This window comes from Poecilia formosa, unplaced genomic scaffold, assembly GCF_000485575.1.
Source record: "Poecilia formosa unplaced genomic scaffold, Poecilia_formosa-5.1.2 Scaffold18, whole genome shotgun sequence".
NCBI classification, from domain to species: domain Eukaryota; kingdom Metazoa; phylum Chordata; class Actinopteri; order Cyprinodontiformes; family Poeciliidae; genus Poecilia; species Poecilia formosa.
Genome location: NW_006799957.1, coordinates 2,303,495 through 2,325,187, shown reverse-complemented (window position 1 = coordinate 2,325,187; position 21,693 = coordinate 2,303,495). Strand labels below are relative to the sequence as shown.

Genomic DNA, 21,693 nt, shown 5'->3' with positions numbered 1-21,693 from the left:
ACATTTTGAATAATGTCAACTTTGTATTAAAAGTGTCATAATTTACAGAATGACACTTTATGACAACAGTCATAAATATTCATGAAGGCTTATTCATGTTTATGACAGGTGTTATGTCATGTTTATGACGGTGTCATGACAGTCTTATTCACCCCCTTTCAAATAAAGTGTTACTGAATGCATTAACTTTTAGTAAAAGTTACAACTGTAACAAACTGCTGTGTCCAGACAGTCCTCGGGGTGCAGCAAGGAGCAGTGGGATTTTGCATCTGTGTATGTGTGTGCCCTACATACAGTAGTGTTTGTCTACTGTATGTAGGGCTGAGTTGGTTGCGTCTCGCTACAGTTTCAAATCAAACATAGCAGATAAGGCAAACGTCTCACTGTCAAATGAGCTGAGTTAGAAGAATATTTAAACTATCAAAGCCTGAAGTAGTCCAAAGTATGAGAGTATTCCATGTTGGCTGATGATAAATGGAGGGTTTAAATGCTCTGTTAGGTGTTGTAGTGAAGCAAAGCAGCACAAGCACAATCTATGATGAGTAGCTAAAGAGACAACACCCAGAGGCTACAAATGAGCCAACAGAGAAAATAAAACCCTTGCATTTATTAAAGTTACTGAAAGGTCTCTAAAGCTAAACAAATTGTTTGCTACATTTTTTCTCAACAAGTGTTTATGATGTAGCTTAGATGGATTTTTGACTGAAAAGCGCCGTATTCATGTCCATACTTTATTTACTGTTTTAAGGGCATTTAACAGTGTAGCTATTACAAAAAGGAATCATATTTAAGCTATGCTAACACATGCAATGCACACAGCTAATAAATACAAATCATTTGTATGCTACAATACATTTCATTAAAGGCTGTAGCAGACACAAACCTGTTTTTCTTGAGAGTTGAACTCTGTTTTTGTTTACTTTTGCTTCAGTCTGAACTAACAAATGAGGGCTTCATTATTTTTAGTTGATGTTGTTAGAGGGGAACTGAATACATATATTTTATTTCCTTTCCATTTACTTTAAAATTAAGATTTGTTCACATTTTATGATACATCATAAATGTCATAAATATTTATTGTAAAAAAAGTGGGTTTATTAGAAAAATTAATAGCTTAGACTAATTCTGAAATTAGCCTATAGATTCTTTTGAAATAAATTCTTAGCAGCCCCTACATTAATTTTTTTTTTTCAACACCGTTAAAGGTCTTAAGTTACCTCTTATTTATCCATATTTTGCTTCAAAAAAGAACGATTTTGCTTTAATCTTTTAAGGTGGTCTTGAGTCATGTTTCTTGATGGTTTCGGTACAAAGGCTTTTTGTTAGAACCTCTAATTATCGTCAGTTCCTATTTAATTAACTATTTGTAACTGTTAGCTTTTTGTTGGTCATGCTTGTTAAGTTTGATCAGTGAATTATTTAAGGACAAAAGACTCAGATGTACCATTGTTTGCATATAACCAAACTAAGCAAATAACCAATTTTATACTGGATCTGCAAGGAATTTGCTGCTGTGACAAAATATTTTTTTAATAATTTTTTTCATCTAGCCTAGAATTACATTTTTGAACGAACAAGAATATTTCTTAAGAAATGATAGTTTTTTTTAAGGCAGTGGCTAGATTAAACAAATAATGATTCACCTCTCAAGTCCTCTAATTGGGTTTTGCTTGATTTTTCTTTCCTTTTTCAGATACTGTTCATCTGCTGTTGAACATTTTTAGATGGACAATTGTTCTGCCCCTTACTTCATTTTTACCAAGTTTACTGAATTGTATAGAAAATGAGTAAAAAAAAATCTATTTTAAATAGAAAGCCTGAAGAACTACTGATCAAAACCACTTTGTAAGGTTACAATAAAGTCTTCCTGCATGAAGCAATGTAGTTGAAACTCTTGTAGTTCTTGCACAGTACTTCAAATAGGGTTAATGTAAAAATGAAAGGTTTTAAGCCAAAGTAGATGTCCTTTCTATTTAGTACCCAAAGTTTTGTATATATTTTAAGGTAGGTGAGGACAAAGTGCTGCAGGATTTCCTCCAACCATTTAGGGTAATCCTTGAATTGAAGCTTTTGACTGAAGGCTTTTTTCCTGACAGCAGCTTCCAGGAGCCCAGACACCAGGTGGCTCTTTGCACTAAAATGATAAAAGTATTACAATTTTCTCCTCATTTTGACTTCTTTGATCCTGTCTTTGTTTTGGCTCTTCTCCTCATCCGTTTTCTGTCTGCTTTTTTCTTCCCCTTTTTTTCAGCGAACTGTGTTCTTTGTATAAACACTTTCTTTCAGACTGGGCCGGAGTGGAGCTTCGACTGAATTCAAACGAGACGGGTCAAATGGTCGCCAGTACAGAGGTGAAGTTCTACAACTGCAGCACACATCAGATGTGAGTGCACCGCCCTTCCCCCACCTTTGATTTGTTCAATAGATGGAGGAACACAACTTAATTTAGGGCAATGATGTACTGATGCTTCCAACCCCACTTAAGATCGCGCTGCGAGATAACCTCAGAGTTCAATTTATCTGTCAGGTTTCATTTAAATCAACATGATGAATTTGTCATGGGCTGTTTATTTCGCCTTTGCTTTAGTGGCAGTTTGTGGGCTTACTGCTTACAGCTTTGAATACAGCTGACATGTTTTCTGTGTGGTAGTACACACTCATTAGCTATTTATTTTTTTCCTTGCTCTTATCATGTAAGTACTTTGAAAATTATTTTGAGATTTATTTCTAGAATGGTTGTTACCATGATAAGATGTAATTTTTGACATCAGTTTCTCCCATTGTTTGAGTGCTAGTTTATGTAAAGACTGAATTTTTTTTCACCACTGTGTGTCTGACCACAACATAGAGATGCAGTTATAATTCAATTGGGATCAGTAATAAGAAAAATGAGAAATAGCATATCAAGAAAAAAAAAATATTCCTCTCTTCTTTATTTACTATATGTTTGTTTATCATCCTCTGCATTTATCTGCACAGAGTTTTTAAGTACAGTTTGGACAATAAGTATTACTTTAAATTTTATTGTGGCACATCAGATACGTTCTGTCCCAAATGTCCCAAAATGGTTCTGATGATGGCAGTGGTTGCTGGTGATTATTTAAACTTTTAGATGTTTAAAAAATATTGGTTCTGTTTTTTTGCAACCCAGTTGCTTTTTTTTTTTTTTTTAAAAACCCTTTTAATTTCACTTACAGTAAAAATAGCTTATTATTTGAAATGCGTACCGAAAGTCTAGGTGTGTGTCCTATGTAAAATGACAATGTTAGAAAATCTTGTAATGGCTAAAATATTTAGGAAATATTGTGATATTAATTACAATAACCAGATTCAAGTACATCTGGTACACTGGAAAATTACCTAATGCTTTTTTTATACTTAAATGTCATCAGCATCCTAGTAAAAGAAGCCAGCATATATTTTTGGGGTGTTTTGGTTGTAAGAGAAAATTCCACCAAAACTCAATTAATCTCTATAATAGACACTTTTTTTTCTTTACAGAAAAAAAAAAAAACCCTAAAAACATAAACAACTCTAACCTTTAAAACCAAAGTTCGGAATAAACTATGATTTTTGAGTGTCATTACAGCCCCAAACAGAATTTGCTTTAATCCACCTTATTTTTTAAATTGAAAACAATCAGCAAAAGATTAGGGGCATAATACTTGCAACATTCGGGGATAATGTAATTTCTTATTTTAGTTAGATTCAAAACTACAAAAGCATTTTAATCATTTTTGTATGCTGAAATGATTAATAATGAGGTTTCAGGCAGACAAGAAACCAAAAGTCTGATCTGTGTGTCTTCTGTAACGATGAACTCAGTCAGACATGACACAGAAATTCAGTTGCCATCTAATCAATACCAAAATCAAGCCCTAGTGTGATTTTGATGGTGCAATTTGAGAATACCACTTTGGACTTTAGTATTTTCAAATCAATGTAAAATTTCCCTGCAGTGAAGTTTTGCTGTCTGGCTGCTAGAAACTGTTTCTTGAAGGCTGGCATTCTCCAAGGGCTGCTAAATGGATAAGCATTAGACTCACAGACCCCCCTCTGACCTAATTTTGTCTCAGGGGAGTCTGCAGGGGAAAATCATAAGACACTATTTTTATTTATTTTTTTGTCGTCCTCTGGTGCCTCAGGGCAGGTAAAACTGTGTAAATTAAAGAGCACTTTATTTAAATGCCAACCAATATAAGCTCCCTAACTGGGTCCGGGAAGCTGTTTTGACTATGAGCCATTTTGTAAATGTCAACTGTATTAATCACAACAGTAAACTATGGCAAGAGGCTTGCATTTTGCATAACAATTACAAGCAGGAACAATAGCAGATCTTATTAGGATGAACGTTAATTAGTTGTACGTGTCACCTTTAAAAGACTCCTCAGAAACATGCAAACTTCTGTGTGTTTGTTAGAAACACAAGACAAGACAGTTAAAGTCAAGAGGCCAAATCACAAAACTGAAAGGTCACATGAAGACCTTTCATGCAATGTTTTCTTTATCAGCCTTACTCCACCTACTACACTACAGCATAAACAAAGAGTAAACAGGAGTTTACCGAAGCAGAGTGCGTTTTCTTTTTTTGATTGACTGGGAATTAGTCCACTATGTGCAGACATCCCATTTATTCACTTTAACTGAAACATGGATGCCACAACATACCCATAATAAGCCATTAGTGATAAACAGTTGGATGCTCATCGCATCTGCTCCACAACAATATGGCCTCCATTAGCTCCAGGGTGACCCTGTATACTTGTGTGATTAATATTTCACACAAAACAAGCTCCTAACCCTGCACCTTCTTTCCCATCTCCCTCTTTACTATACCTCCGCATCACGTCAGCCTCCATAATGAATTATCCAGTGTCTGCAGCACCCTGCCAGTCTAGTTACACTGTGGCGATGCACAGCCGCTCCCACCCCATATTTTTTTTTCCTCACGTAGCACTTTTTAATGTCCGTCCTAGCCTTGGGCAGCTAATTATTATCAAAATTTAATTATGCAGCTCTACATTTATTGCCATTTGTTGGTCGGCATGAGCTGCAGTATCAAAAGGCTTGTGGTGGTTTACGTTTTTCTCTTTGCTGCATCCCATTAAATAAGATCTATTGCTCTTTTTTTTTACTTCATCAGGAAAAGTAGACATTTTCAATTGCAAATTTTCTTTAAATTGTCTCCGTGTTTGCTGTTTAATCGAGTTGGCTGAGGTTGTTCAGGAACAACTTTAATCCACAATTGACCGCATGCTAGAGGCAACTGAATCTGAGCCAAGGATGTTGCACAACTCTACCCTTCACATAATGAGCTGCCACTTTTAACCCATGTTCTACATAATCAGATGATGAATGGGTAAAATAAAAATACCACCTGAAAGTAAAGAACATCCTGTGAGCAGTAAAAACAAATTTAATCACATGAATACAGGATACCCTAATATTATTTCACCCTCTGGAGATAATTTGTAAAAAGTATTACAATAAAATCCAACCTTTGAATGCCATGCTTATTTGCACATGTGGAAATTCCCATAAAATAAATGTTCCTGAAGCAGTTCTGTAATTTATGCTTTGCTTTTTAAGTTTTTTAGTATTTGGTATCCATGGATTCTATATCCCAGGACAATTATGTGATGTCCTATCTGCAAATCCAATTTTCTGACTTTCCAGGTGGAAATATGGAAATAGTGCTACTAGAAGTTAGAATTTGAACTGGGGAAGTCAGAGTTTGATGTGAAGCCCCGACTGCTGTAAAGAATATGGGTGCCGAGTGTATAAAATGTAATGATGTTCCATGTATTGTTAAACCAAACATTATTCATACCCCTTGAAGGTTTAGATTCAGAGTAATTTTTCATTCAACCAAAAAGTTTATTTCTATATTCCAGGACAAATCCTTCACTCTACATTCATAGCAATATTTCAAAAGGTTTTAAAAAAAGTACAGTGGAGCTTTGGCAAACAAAAAAGCTGAGCAACAACCAAAGTTCACCTTTCCACCACCAGGCACGGTGTGGTGAATGTAAAGGAAGCTAATACTGAAGGCTCTGAGCTAGAAAAGCGCAGAAAACAGCAGCACTATGTTGTCTTTAAGTCTCCATAACAACCATTTTCAATTTCCAAAAGGGTCTTAAGAGGGGTTGCCAATAATTGTGGACTGTACGTTGACAAGTTGACATCAGAGTACATCTAACAAGGACATTGTATGTCCTTGATGCTTCATAATTGTTTGGTACAGTAATTCACCTGTTTAAAGTTTACTTAAATGCAGAGGTTTGTCCAGTGAGTCTGCTTTCTCATGGTCATATTTTATCATCTCCAAAATAACAAAAGACATTCAATTTTGGTGTATATAAATCTTGAGGAAAGAAATGCAGTTGAATTAAGTCTTACGAAATGTTGCTGAAGATGAGTCTGAAAGAGTGTTTATAGTTTAAAGATGTCCATGTTTATTTACGGTATGTAGTAATATGTGGTTATTTCTTTGTGCAGGTGTCTGTCATGTGTGAACAGCACATTTCGCTGCCACTGGTGTAAATACCGCAACCTTTGCACCCATGACCCAAGCAGCTGCTCTTTCCAGGAAGGAAGAGTCAATGCGTCCGAGGTACAGAAACAGAATTACTGCACCTGATTTAAACAGTGCTTTCAGATGTAAGATTAATCTATTGAGTAACACTTTTACCGTTCAGTTTTTACCTGCAAAGAACTGAAAATGAAGCTCAAAAATAAAGAATAAACAAGATTAAGAGCCTACAACCGCATTTGTGACTATAAGCGATCATAAAGGGATGTTTTGAGGTTGTAATAACATTGCCTACATAACTTTTGTTGACATGATCTTAGTTTTTAGAAGAGTGTATCGGATAAAACTTTCATTTGAGGCTGATCCTTAGTTTTTAAGAGTAAACCAAATCTGTATTTATGAAAAATCTTTATTTATTGCATTGCATAAACCCATGCACAAAATGAAAATGAGTTATATTTATACTGATACTTTTGCCCCATACACCCTTTTAATCCCTGTTCTACATTGGTCTCTATGCTTATGTAACAGAGCATAAGCTTATAAATACAGACACACACAAATATGCAGAAGAGGTTTTGTAAATGTGGTGCAGTGATTTGCTGTCACTCACAGCTGTAACCACATATTTTATATTCAAAATGTGAAATGACACAATTTCTTTTTGTCAGTACCCAACATAAAATTAGACTAAACCCTTCCAGTTTTAGGTCAGTTAGCATTATCACATGTATGAGCTAAATGTCAGAAATTTTTTTCAGATGCTTAAGTTATCACATGTATTTGGAAGTATAAACTCCCAGAGAATGTCCAACATTTAATAATTCACAAAGGTAACAGTTTCTGTGCCTTAGAGATAAATGCATTTGATGCAGAATGTGCAACAAATACCAATAAAGCTAACGACCTGGTAAAGATGCTGGCCAAGTCTGGAGCGATAGTGCCATTGCTCACAACTGAAACAAGAAATGAACCAACATCAGCTGAATAGCCACTCAGAGAGGAAGAATCCAATATTCCAAAAGCAATATAGCAAAACCAGATCATAGTTTGTAATTGCATTCAGGAGCAATGTTCTCACTATTTGGAGACATGTTTTGTGGTAGGATAAGAATAAAATTGATATGCTTGGCTAAAACAAGCATTGTTAGATTCAGGGGAAAAAGTAAGATGCCAGTTAGTTCTTAAAAGGCTTAAAGACAACAAAGCCATTCCTCGCATTTGTCATCAAAATGTTTTAATCTTAATCCCCTAGAAAATTTGTGGGAAGAGTTGAAAAGACATGGTTGAGCAAGATGGTCTGTAAACCTAACTCAGTATGTGAGTTAGGTTTGTGGAAGGAAATATTTGACCCAATTCATCTGGTTTACTACCAAATTCTAAGGAAAAGTAAATAAACATGCAATTATAAAGATTTTTTTTATTAATTTTTTTTAAGCAAAACATTCTCTTATTTTTGGAGTATCATACAGTTATGAATAATTTTGGTAATTTTACCTGACCCAAAGAAGAATAGTTTAGACTAGCTTAATGTCAAACAGAAAAAAAAAAAAAAAAGATTTAAATGTTGCTTTTATGTGTACATTTCCTAGCTTAATATAGAAACAGTGTGTGAGGGGGTATTCTTATGAACTACTTTTTCATTTGCTCTCACAGGACTGCCCTCAGCTCCTCAACTCTGGGGAAATTCTTATTCCGGCCAGCGAGGTCCGACCGATCACCTTGAGGGCCCGAAACCTCCCCCAGCCGCAGTCGGGCCAGCGGGGCTACGAGTGCGTGGTGAACGTACAGGGCGTCAGTCACCGTGTCACGGCACTGCGCTTCAACAGCACCAGCGTTCAGTGCCAGAACAGCTCGGTATGACCCCGAACATGCTCGGCGGGAGTCTCTCAGCTGTCAAACCAGAGACACCGCCTCAGACGCTCTATTGTCAAGCTGTGCATGGTGTATCAGCATCAATGAATTTTGCCTTAGATGTTGCACCGTAGAGACACGAATGGGGAGGAAAGAAAAAGTTGAGGTGCAGAAAAAACGTGCAAAACATGAGGAAAGAAATAATTTTCCGTCTCTGAATTTTGTGAAAGCAATCCAGGATCATCAGGGTTTCAGAGGCACCCTGTAGATTTCTTTGGATTTTTTTCCCTACATAATGCAAATCAGAGCGTACATTTTGAAGCACAGCATATACTGCAATGCTGTGACAATGTATGAAAAGGCCATTTTCCTCAGATTCAGATGATTGGTCACCCCAGCCAAGGTTTGTGTCCCTACATGTCAAAGAGGACTAGAGCAGACAACCATAGCAGAAAATGACAGATGGTTAAAAGCCTCGTCTCTCCGCTGGCCTTTCATCCTCTGATTTTCCCCTTTCAGTCTCTCTGTGTCTTCTTATATTCTCTATCCTCTGTCTCCATTTCACTTCCCTCTCTTCCTGTTTCCATTTTGAAGCCTATTCCCTTTCAATCTCGTTTTTTTTCTGCTTTTCAGTACATGTACGAGGGTGTGAAGATCAGTGACCTGGCGGTGGACCTCTCCATCGTATGGAACGGCAACTTCATCATCGACAATCCCGAGAAGATTAAAGGTGCCTCTGCCATCCATCACTGCCAAGCCAGAGGAGTGTAAAGCACTCAATCCAGAGGCGATATATGGTTTATAGAGAGCACTTCAAGGTTCCCAAAAGGCCTTGAGAGAAAGTTCACGTTATCACTGGGTTTTTATCAAAGAGCACCAAATCACTTCTATGCCCAGGGGGGCAATGGGTGAATCTTCATATTTGCTCAGCTTGCATCCCTGATTGGTTTTCTTTTTTTTTTTTTTCTGTCAGTCACTTTTGGAGATAAATCAGTTTCAATGTTTTATATATTCACAAAACCAAAATTAAAATCAAGGATGAACTACTTTGAGTTTGACTGACATAAAAACTCAGTGAAATACAGTAAGTAAATGGAAATAAAGTAAATACAATAAGTTTGTGGTTGTAACATGACAAAGTGTTCGGGGATAAAATTCTGTGGCATCATTGTGGGGCAATATGTTTATTTGATTACCGTTTGCCATAAAGTTTTAGTTTCTATAGGTTTTTTAAGCTATTTAAGCATCATAAAAGAAGTGCAGTTCCTTGGCTTTTATCAGCTAAAAGCATCGTTATTTGTTATTCTGCAGTGCATCTGTACAAGTGCAGCGCCCAGCGGGACAGTTGTGGCATGTGTCTACGTGCTGAAAGGAAGTTCCAGTGTGGCTGGTGTAGTGGTGAGGGTCGGTGCACCATGAGGCAGCACTGTCCTCCCATCTCCCCTTACGCCAGCCGCTGGCTGGACCTTTCTGCCAGGAATGTCAAGTGTACCAACCCACGCATTACTGAGGTTTGTTGCTTGCACAACTTTTGAACTCATGCAGACAAAACATGTGTGCAATTTTACCTGCATAGTCATACATGTTCACTTCTATCATTAGCTTAATAGGCTCGCATGTGTTGTATTTAGCTGTTTTTCAGTCAACTGGCGGTTGATCAAAAAATAATTCTTGTTAGTTTCTCCTTTTGTGATTTACAAACTCTAAAATTGGCAAAAACAAACTACAAAAACACTTGTTGGCTTTGGTGCAGTTTGTTCAAAAAGTTTAAACCATGGCAGAGAGCAGGAAAGTGTCTTCGATCGTGCTTTGACATCATGCCAATTCCACAAAAAGACTTTTAGAGAAATCAAGGTGGACAAAGATTATTGGTGTAGGTGAGTAATCATGTCAAAATAAAAATATTAAAGTATAGAAATACTCCAAGTTGAATTCCTTGTAAAATATCTAAAAGTATATTTTACTTTTTTTGCTTCTGTATTGGAAAAAAACTTCCAGGACATCATGTGAATGTGTTGTTGTCTGGGCTTTAAACAGCAACAAAATGCAGAAAATTCGCAGCTACGTCTGTTTACCTGAGACTATCTGACATTTTGTTCCATGCCAGCTGAATACCTTAAGTTCTTGACAGCTAAACGTATTCAGTCTGTTTAGAAAAAAGTGATGGATCTTTTATGTCCCAAACCCCTGTTCATTCTCTTGAATAAGGCACTGTGGGTCATGCACAAAGATGCAAGGCTCTTCCACTTCAAAGAGCCGGCAGCCTTTGATGTCCCTGTCACATTATTAGTGTTTCTGAAGGAGCTGCAGCAGAATGAATCAACCGCCGAGCGCTGCTCGACAGCACAGGCGGAGTTGCTTCGCCATTGCTCCTGTTCTGCTCTGTAGGTCCGAATGTTCCCCTGCTGGCATGGTTTGCTTTTTTCACTGGAATGTGCTGTGGATGGTTTTCTCAAGGCTTTGTTATCCTCTGAATTATTTATGAAAGTTTATTTTTGAATTATTGCCAATGTCAAAGCTTTTTGAATAAGTCTTGAAAAGTCTGCTTTTCATTTTCTGCACGAGTTGCATCCTTCAAAGATTTCACTTCAAAAACTAAATGAAATCTTACAGAAGGGAATTTGTTGTTTTAAGACTGCTTCGACTGTAAACTTTAAGATGAACACTTTAAAAATTAAATTAAACTTACTACATTTGTCCACGAAAACAAATGTAGTAAGTTTAACACTGACAAATGGAAATAACAGAGAATTCAGAGCTGTTATTAGAAATCTTCGCACAAGTAAGATTTCACTAAATCCTTTTGTACTTTTTTATCTCCTTCTAATATAAGATAAGCCCAGTAGCAGGACCTCTGGAGGGGGGCACGCTTGTCACTATTCAGGGCCTGAACCTGGGTCTCTCCTTCTTTGAGCTTGTGGGTAACGTGGAGGTGGCAGGAGTGGAGTGCACACCGCAGCAGGAGGGATACGTCACTGCAGAGCAGTAAGACATCATCCTTAGTGTATCACTGTTGTCATATACAAATGCTTTATATTTTAGCTTACTAGTCCTTCCTAACATTCAGTTCAAAACACAAAAGAAGTACTTACATTTTATAATCCTGAAACACAAACTCTAAAGTATTTCCCTTTTAAAAATAGGCAAATACAGGGTAGAGCATATTTATGAATTTGAAATAAAAGGATATAGATTGAAATTTAAAAAATGTGAAACTGATACTCTTAAGAAAAATCCAGTACAACTAATTGTCATTAGATTTCACCTGACTGTAAGTAGAGCACAGCTTTGTGTAATTTATTTGCTGTATCAATACAGATGTTACCTCAGACACCATCTTTCAACCTATCATCTGACAATAGGAGGAAAAAGGCACAACTACAATCAAACCAAGACATGGGACAAACGTGTCTCAATGGGTAGTATAGTTGTCTTGCAATCAGAAGGTTGGAGGTTCAATTCCAGCTTTCTACTTAACTCCAAGAAGGGGATCGTTGTATGAATCTGTGACATTTTTGCTGTAATTGACTTTTTAAAATCTTATTGGGTTTAGTCAACACATAAGACACAAAATCTGGTTGTCTGGTAAACCATATTTTTATCTAGTTCTCTGTTTTAAATCAAAGAAAAATTTATTTTTTTTTCAAAAAGTGCTTTAATAGAACATTCACTAATTATGTCCCCCTGCTATACAAGCCCAGTCAATGAATCCCTCTAAGCAGCATGGAGTATGAATACTTTCACAAAGCACTGAATGCAATATTGCGCAAATCCAAAAACTCAATGAAAATTAACCCATGCAATTTCTTTCATGCTCGTATACTGTACATATTTTTTTTATTTTTTTATTTTTTCCCCATGACTCTAAGATCATGAATCATAGCTGGTGTGTAAGTAAAAAGTCGACACGCCTCCCCAGGCTGCAGGGGACTTCACTTTGCTCTGGTGCTGTCTCAGCCAAAGAAGGAGGCAGACAGTCTTTGTGTCGTCGTTGTTATGAGGCTGTCGGTACAGCTGTAATTGAAATGCGCTGCATGTCGCTGACTGGAGGGACAATCTGTTAGCCATGTGTTTCTCTCACAGGCATGTAATGCGATTGGGACCAAGCTGCAGCGACTTTATTTATACCCTTGTAAAACAAAAAAAAACAAAAAAGAAAGAAAAAAACCCAGGAAAAGAAAGGAACATGCCAGCTGTAAATAGGAATCCCCACGTGATCTACGAGAAGAAGAGATGGGCCGGGACGATTCACTGAGTGCTCCCATTGTGCGGACGACTTATGGTTTCTTTTGCAAAGCAGCAGATTTAGCAGGGCCATTCATTCAGCTCACACAGCGCTTTAAAACATGACATTACAGATGTTACAACCATTAATTTCACTATCGGGTCAGTTGCTGTAATGACTTATACATAACATGCTTTATCTTATTGACCTGACAGGCAATACTGATTTATTGGAGAAATCCCCATGTTGTCATGGCAACGGGAGGTAATGGCGGATGGCGGTCATGCCTGTGATGGGAAGGGGTGTAGTTTATCATTTGAGTTATATTGCTGTTATAGGTTTCCTATTAGGAAGAAAGATGAGCCTCTGTATTGACCCGCAACTTTTATGAAAGTCTGCTTCAATCACATTGACCAAAAGAGAGCGTCTTCTACCAGTGAGACTCATGATGAATGTGGCATAGTGCAGTCACACTTGTGTTTGTTTGTGCATCAGGATTGTGTTATTGTTATTAGCCAAATTTGGATGGCAGTGGTTTGGAGTGGATATCGATTTATCATTATACGTTTTGCTTTTGACAGGATTGTATGCGAGATGGATGCGGCTCTGGAAGGAAGCGCTCCAGGTCCGGTCAAGCTATGTGTCGGTGAATGCAGACCAGAGTTGAGCGCACAGTCCTCCCAGATCTACACGTTTGTGGTAATTCACAAAGAGAGAGCGAGAGACCTGTCAGTTTGCTCTGACAAAAATATTCTTTGTAATCCTGTGCAGTGAGAATCCACAGCTAATAATTAGGCTACCTCAAAGCTCAGTTCACACAGGTAAAAATGTCATTGTGAATGATTTTTGACTACATGTTTAGGCCCAAAAAGAGGTTTTTCCATTTTTCAATTTTTTGTCAGGTAATGTCTTTCAAAAGAGATAACTGACTGTTAGTGCATGACATCATGTAGTAATTAGCATATTCATTGCATCATTGCACAGCATGTGTGTCCTCCTTTCTGGAAGCTTTGCTGTAAACAAACACAAAGTTGGACACAATTGTGATATTTAAGGAACAGAATTAATCTTTTTCTAGATTCATTTTATCATTTAACCCTTTTGGGTAAAGAATTTCTACCAGCCAATGGGAGGCAAAGTGTCACAACTGTGACAGAAAAAGATGCACAGGTTTCTAAATTAATTTCATATGAAACCTGAAAAGTGTGTTATTTGTATTTAGCTGTTTATATTCTAATATCCTGAAATAAAATCCTGCTAAAATATTTCAGTTCTCTTAATTAGTAAAGCAGAGACATCACCCAGAATACCTGCAATACAGCAGTAAAAACTGGTTCTTGAAAGCATGGCTGGCTATGAATAGAATCCAGAATTGTACCATATTTTTTCTTTTTTCAAATTACGTCTTAAACAATACTCTGTGAGATCCTTAAAGCTTAGAACAGAATCACAGTACATAAAGACTACATTGCTAATCAGAGCTACTTTGAAATCATTGTAAGGGAAATGCTTTAAATTAATTGGAGGCAAAAATAAAGAGATTACGTTTTTGTTGTTGTGTGTGTGCGTAACAGCCTGATTGTGCTTCACACACATAGAAGACACAAGAATCCTGGACCAGAGGAAACAGTATTGGCAACTCTCTCCCGCAAAAGCAGAAAGTTTGTTTGCAAAATCTCTCAATTTTAAGCCCTTGAGCATAAAAATGCTGTTTTATGCCAGCTGAGGGAACTGCAAAAACATTCAGTGCAGGTTCGCATGTTAAGTTCAAAATTTGCTTGAAAAGTTAACAGAAATCATAAACAGGCTCATCCGAACATCTTGGTGCCCAGCGTGACTTCAGATATCACAGAAAGCAAGCCTGCTTGATTTGTGGATTTAATAGATATCAAGGAGAATTTTCACAGTGGATATGTATAATTCATGATATATTTATTTTATATTTATATTCTAACAATATATTTTGTTCTCTGCAAGAAAAGCAGCTTTATACGTAATTCAACTAGTCTCTCTTCTTATAAAGCTGAACAAATGGTGAAAAAGACAAAGTCCAAAGCAAAAAGGTTTTTTGAGAATACATTTTTTTTGCCATAAATACTAAACAGATTTTGTTTGTCCGTAGATATCCACCATTTTGGCTCTGACCCCAAGCAGAGGACCTGAGTCTGGGGGTACCAAGGTTACCATTGTTGGAGAGAATCTGAGCGCAGGAAGCACTGTCACTGTGTACTTTGGGAATCAAACCTGCGAATTGTACAGGTGAGCCTAATGATAATATGATCCCCTGATGTTATTGTAATCTTTCTTTCTATTGGAGCCCAGATGGAGAGGCACTTGAGTAAGATTGCCTCTGCACAGTATTAGCGAATTAGCCTTCTCTTGTTTTAATCAAACGCAGGATGAGTCAATTTATTCAAAAACGTGCACATTAGTTACAAGTGTGTGCTTGCATTTTAAATTAGGAATAAGTAATGACTGGTGAGGGAGTGATGAAACTCACATTAGTTATTTCTTTCTCCATGTATTTATAGAAATCTATTTTAAGTAAAAATTTTGCACATTGTAGCAGTCAGGCAGGTGAAGCAAAAGAGCCATTAGCAAAGAGCTCCCTCTAATTACGGTTTCCATCCCCAATATGACTGCAACAAGCAGGAGATGGGACAGGCTATAATGAATCCTCTCCCTTCATGCGTGGCTCATAACTGTATGAAGTCAGGGATTTGCCTCTGCAGCAGTGAGAGGGGCAGACACAATCGAAAGCATGAATAATTCTCTCTTTTGGTTCTCCCACCAGGAGGAGCATGTCAGAGATTGTGTGCTTTGCGGCTCCATCGCTGACGGGCGCGGGACCAGTTCAAGTCAGTTTGAGTGTCGACCGGGCCAGAGCTCCTGGAAGTCTGACCTTTGAGTACATTGAAGACCCCACAGTCCAACGCATTGAACCACTGTGGAGCATTGCGAGGTACCACACTGGGAACATTTGCTTTCTCTTTGTGTCACATCGACACGTAATGAAGCCACCTGTACAGGCCAAGTTAGTTGTTATTTTAAAATTCGGAGCTGTTTAACTACTGTTTATGTACGATAGAGGGATTTTTTTGTTTTTGCAGAGGAACGTACAACTTGACTGCAAAACAGCCAGCCTGCCTTTAAACTTTTGCTAGTTGTCATGGTTACCTGCCGTTGTCTTGCTGTATTAACCATAAACATGAATAAGGCATCTACTTATTTATGTCTATGGTTTCAACATTAGCTAGCATGTTGTCGGTGTATAACAACAGTTTGTCATGTCAAGGTAAGTGAAGTTATGCTATGAAATTGAAGTTAGTGATTGAGATATGTGTTAATAATCTATATGCATTACATTCAGGAGAGTGGATAAATGACAAGAAAGAATGGACCAAACTTCAATGAATACTAAGAATATTAAAGCAGTTTTGTTCATGGTCAAATCATCATGTCTCAATAAGATGTGTTAGGGTTCCTCTAAATAAGACAAACGTATCCATGGTGAACAAAGGTGCCCGAATATGGTTTATCTAAAACTGCAAATTTTCATCACAAAACAGATTTCATATTTAGCATGCAGAAGACAAATTAAATACAATCATTTCTTCTTATTTTGGTCACAATTAGAGAAAAAAAATGGCCAGTCAGCTGCAGTCATCAAGGCAGGCGATGAAGTAAACCATCAGAAACCAAAAGTGCAGCAGGCTGAACGAGAGGCAGTGCGAGGTACAAAGACGCTTCACTAAAAACAAAATAACTTGGACATATGTAGATGCCGCAAAGTTCTGTGCAGGAGTTGCAGCATGCAAAGAGATGTGAACTGAACTGGTGACTTGTAAATAATTTTATTAGCCAAATTGTAAACAGGTTAAATAGTTAGGATAATGTATTCTTGCTTTCTTTCTGCAGGCGACACGCACAGTACAATGGGTGCTGACGCAACGTGACGTCAACTGATAACCACTCTATATCAATCAATCAATTTTTATTTATGTATTTACCTCGTCCCTTTCTACCAGCATCAAAGGGTTTCACACAACAGAAATGAATGAACTGCAATACAGTTTTATGCACTGCCTACAAAAATATACACGTTACAAAAGTGAAGTATTTATTTCAAATAATTATACTAGTCAGGTGGGAACAATAATAAATATATTTTTAAAAAAAGCAAGAAATGATTATATAGTAAAAAGTAAACATAAGTGTTTTGCAATTCACAGGCTATAATAAAAAAAAGAAAAGGCAGACAGACCAAAAATATATAGTAAAATATTTGTATTGATTTTAAGTTGAAGAGCGCTTAAAAATGTTACAGTAGAATATTATAGCAAAATGTTAGTATGAAATTATCCATTAGTAATTCATAACCATAGAAAATATTTATGCATAATAGAAAAGAAAAAGAAAATTCCTCCATTGAATTAAAGCTGTTTGGCTGATTCCCAGCCTGATAGCTGAATGCTCTGCAGCCTGTTCTTGTCCTGAGAACTCACAAGTAAACCTGCACTCTGAGAATGAAGGGCCTTCTTAGTACACTATAGGAATGGAAGATCTGTAAGATACTGTGGGGCTCTAATGTTGATCTTTATGTTGGTGAGAAGAATTTTAAAGTCAGTTCTGAATTTCGCTGAAAGTTCGTGAAGAGCTTCCAGTATTGAAAAGCTATGTTCTCCCATGCTAGTTCCTAGAAGTGCTTCAGCTACTGCATTTTGAATGATCTGAGATTTTCTCTGGGAATAACATAGAGTTCCAGTACTCAGACTTAGCAGTATCAGAGCAGAGACAAAATGCTTCTGATTGTTGTTGGAGTAGGCCTCAAGATTTCTTCGGTACAGGGTTCTAAAGAGAAAAACATAAAATGTTGAAATGTTCTAATTGTGCCTTTTTGTTGATACTGATCTGAATCATTTTGAGCTGATTATCCATTGAAACGGAGAAATGATCTGATGTTTAGAATCTTTGATCACTCATCATTCCAAGCTACATTATTTACACACAAAATATTGTCGTTGTGTATTCTACCTCTGGGTTTTCTGCCAGAGATCAAATTTCTATGATTTACAGCAACATGTCTAAGTTTACTAAAGCAGCAAAGCAACCAAAACCATCACATTCCATCGTATTTCATTGTCAAGATGATGTTTCTTTTTATTTAATGCTGTTAGATTTACGCCATGTCATTTTACACCACTTTTTTCTAGAGAATATAAAAGTCTTAATCACTCCCACTGGTTCAATGGCATCTCAAAGCCTCAGAAATGGCTGTGTAAGCTTTTTCACAGACTTACAGAAGTTTATGACTTGGTCTCTTATCGGTTCTCGAACTTCATAATAATGTTCTGCTTTCAAAAATCTTTTAGCCTGACTTATGTTGTCAAAGATGTCTGGCAGTCTGGCTAGTCAAATTTAGCCCAGCGTTGCAAAATATGTAGTTATTCAAAATTAAGTTGTAATTTAACAAGGGAACCAGTTATGCTTTGGCATGAGCCAAAGCATAACTGGTTTCAATTGTTTTTTTGTTTGTTTGTTTGTTTTTTTCCCCATAATTGTTCTATAATGACAAAAATTGGAAATAAGTCTTCATTACTGGGCAGTGCTGCTGTTTTGATATCTTATTGCAGTGTTATTTATTCATCTGTTTTTTAATTTTGGAGAGATGCAGTTTTTCTTCAAGTTACCATAAACAAATAGAGTAGTATATTTTATCATAGACATCAAGTATTTGGGGAAGAGGTAAAGTTTTGCCACATAGTGTCTTTTTTTATGTGTCCAACAGGCATCAAGAATTCAAGAAGTCAAAAAGATCATCTATAGTCCAAGCAGAACAGATCAGTTTGAAAGAATGATAAAGCCTTCAAACCTTTAAATGCTGTCAACAGCCCCGAAACAGTGAGAAATACACCCTTAACAACAACCAACAGGATTTTTAAGTGACTTTGACCCTGATTAAAAATACAGTACAAGACCTGGAAAGTTTAAAACAGATGTACTTAAGTTGGAATTATAGTCGATGACAAGCAGCTTTTGACATTGGTAATGGATGGACAGACAAATCCAGCCATTTGTTGTACACTAAACAAAAGCAGCAAACAGCACAAACAAATGTAAAAAAATCTTCTAGACAAACATTTCTAACACAAATTAAGATTTTATTACCTTCATGAGACCAACAGTAAATGGCACTTAATTTGGGTTTGGCCGGAATTACGCAGCACTACGTCCCTGCAGATTAGGCTTCAGAGAGTCACCCTGGCCCACAGCCTAGTGACAGGAGGAGCTTTGTGGAGCTGCAATCAAGAGCTCTCATCATAATGTGCATTCCCACTATGAGGCCCTACAAGCTTAGGTGGCCTTTGAAGTGTGAGAAGAGAAGGGCTGGCACTCTGTTAGTTTCACCGCGCTGGACGGTTTAACAGCATTTTTGTCCAATTTCTCTCCCTGTATTTATCCATCTTTTTCACCTGGTGCACACTCTCGCTCCAAACGTTTTCTAAGTTTGCACTGCTGCACATGTTGTGCAAAGATTAGAGCGTGTTTTTTTTTTTTTTTTTTTTTAATCCAATCCAACTCAGATATGTAAACAAGTAGCACCTGCATTCATGCTATGCCAGTCTCACACTCAATGCTGAATATAAAACAGCAGCCAGCTGGTTCTCCGTTTGATCTTCTTTTTCTGCCCAATAACAAAGGGCGAGCTACCAGCTATACCTCCTCAAACATGCATTAATGCAAATTATCTGGGAAATGTTGATGAAAAAGATTGGTCTCTCTGTGGTTGCCGCTCTAATCAAATCACTGAGGAAAAAGCAGCTTGTGTTCATGTGCAGGATACCAGGAGTTTGGTGTATGCATACATGTTTAAGCAATAATTCCTTTGACATTCAGTGGTGTGTAAAAACCTCCCCAATCTTGTTATTTTTTTAACTTTTGCTTCCAAATAACCGAGTTTCATGTGTTTTAAACATGTCCTAAGGTAAAATAGTTTTTTTCTGGCTTTTTGAAGGTCTTGACACTAAATTATTTAATAAACATGTTTTTTTTTTTCTTATTCTGTGTAATACTTGATCATTTGCAGTGTAACTGGTGTTTCTGCTTGTATTCTCAAGTATCCAGAGGAGAAAATACAAGTTTAAGCATGAACCATTTTTCTGCTCAAGATAGTTTAAATATTTGTTTTGTAAAAAATGTTTGAAAATGTAGATGAAATCTCAGGAGAGGATTTCTTTATAAAAAGAACTACCTCTTCAGTTTATCCAGTTTATCCATCCTCCATATGCCAGATTATCATTTAATAGCTCTTTGTGAATCACCTTCTTGGTTAAAAAATACTGTTTTATTCCTGTAAAACTCTTAACTTTGGTAAGCTTTGCAGATGCATTGAAAGAAATTGGAACATTTCGTGTCGTCGTCCCTGACAGCTGTTTTCAAAGTGCCAACTGGTGCAATTTAAAATGGGTTTTTGTGGGTCCTGTAAGCATTGGGTCATCTCTTACATTTCGTCCCTTTTCTTTGAAGGACTCATATGTCTACGTTGAATGGTATGACCAAATACAAAAGTACTCTGAAAATGGTAAGGTACAAGGACAAGACTGAAATGAAATGAAAAATTCAACAATGTTCAAAGAAAATAAAATGTAGAAGACCTTCAGAAAGCCTGGACAGCTACAGCAAAAGAGCACTCTGACAAAATTACAAGAATTTCATTTTCCTTTGAAGCAACACATGAAGAAATAGGCAGGAGCTCATATCTTGTGCAGAGTGCTTTAACTACATGTCTTTCATCCAAACAGCGGGCACACCACCCTGACGGTGACTGGGACAAACCTGGATGTGGTTCAAGAACCTCGGGTCCGAGTCAAATATGCTGGCCATGAATCTGTCAATGTGAGTAAGACAACTTCTAGTGCACCGCGTCTATAAAAATTCATGTTGCATCAACACAGATGCACAGTTGATTTGCACAGTGCCATGCAAATACTTTTTTCATACTTTTGCGTGTTACAATCAAAAGCTTCAACATGTTTTATTATTTAATAGATCAACACAAGTAGTGCATTTGTATTATGCCCAAAGTCTGAAAAGTGTGGCATACACTTGGCATCCATCCCCACTGGCTGAATTAAATTCAAGGTATATGAATATATTTGAAATTCCCTGCTGTTAATTTAATTTTAACAGAATTTAACTGATGGCTTGTGGTTTTTGATGGCATGTCACTCTGCTACAAAGTAGAGACCTTGCAAAATATAAGATCAAACATAACAAAAGACATCTCAAAAGAGTCAGAGAGTGGAGCTGTTCACATAAATGACAATTCTGAAAACTGACGTGGAAAAATGAAGTTTTGGAAGGTTATATATGGTGTTAAGATTGCTTGTCTGAGCTGCTCAAAGTGATTGATTGTTTTTATACTGTTGCAGTCCTGATGGCAAAATTTCAGGCACCCTCAGCTTGTAGTTTTTGACCATTCAGGGATTTGCTAGAGAAGTCTGAAGGCAAAAAACTCAAAAATCAATACTAGAACAGGTACCTGATGAGACTGCCTGAAAAACAACGATGGAAGTATTTTCTTTTTTGCAATTTCAAAACAGGAATGTTGGAGCTGGCGGTGATATGCGAGTCAAAAAGATTTTTTTGTTTTTGTTGTCTTGCCAGTATGCAGAAAATGTTGTGTGTTAGAGATATGCCCTGAGCTAATTAAGTGGTGTGGTATTGATGCCAGCCCAGAATTTGAGCCAGTCAATTAAAGTTGCATGTTCTGTTGTGTCATTGGCAAAACAGAGATATAAAGGGATTAAAGCTGAACTTTTAACCAAATAAGCTGCAGAAAATAGCCACCAGAACAAAAAAAAATGTTGATCGCCTCTTTTTGCATACCTCTTTTTAAAGCATAACTTTGAAAGCTTCAAAATGTGCAGAATAAAAGAAAAACATTTAACTACCTTTGAACCGTTTGTCCTCTGGAACCTAAAATTTATATTAATCTGGTTAGAAAGTCAAAAATTGTAATGTAACATTATGTTCTTCAATGGGAATAACAGATGAGAAGGTGCTGTTGACCTTTGGCACA

At 37.0% G+C, this 21,693-nt stretch overlaps 1 protein-coding gene across 1 annotated transcript in view; it reads left to right on the top strand.

Annotated features, from left to right (window-relative positions):
• Nucleotides 1-21,693, top strand: part of LOC103134711 (plexin-A2) — an 83,269-nt gene that overhangs the window by 43,072 nt on the left and 18,504 nt on the right. Inside the window, exons 7-16 of the mRNA XM_016668988.1 lie at nt 2,195-2,383; nt 6,499-6,613; nt 8,189-8,389; nt 9,020-9,116; nt 9,698-9,897; nt 11,220-11,371; nt 13,193-13,310; nt 14,734-14,870; nt 15,406-15,573; nt 20,414-20,507. Of these exons, the coding sequence (XP_016524474.1) occupies nt 2,195-2,383; nt 6,499-6,613; nt 8,189-8,389; nt 9,020-9,116; nt 9,698-9,897; nt 11,220-11,371; nt 13,193-13,310; nt 14,734-14,870; nt 15,406-15,573; nt 20,414-20,507 (1,471 nt within the window). The remainder of the gene's footprint in view (nt 1-2,194; nt 2,384-6,498; nt 6,614-8,188; nt 8,390-9,019; nt 9,117-9,697; nt 9,898-11,219; nt 11,372-13,192; nt 13,311-14,733; nt 14,871-15,405; nt 15,574-20,413; nt 20,508-21,693) is intronic.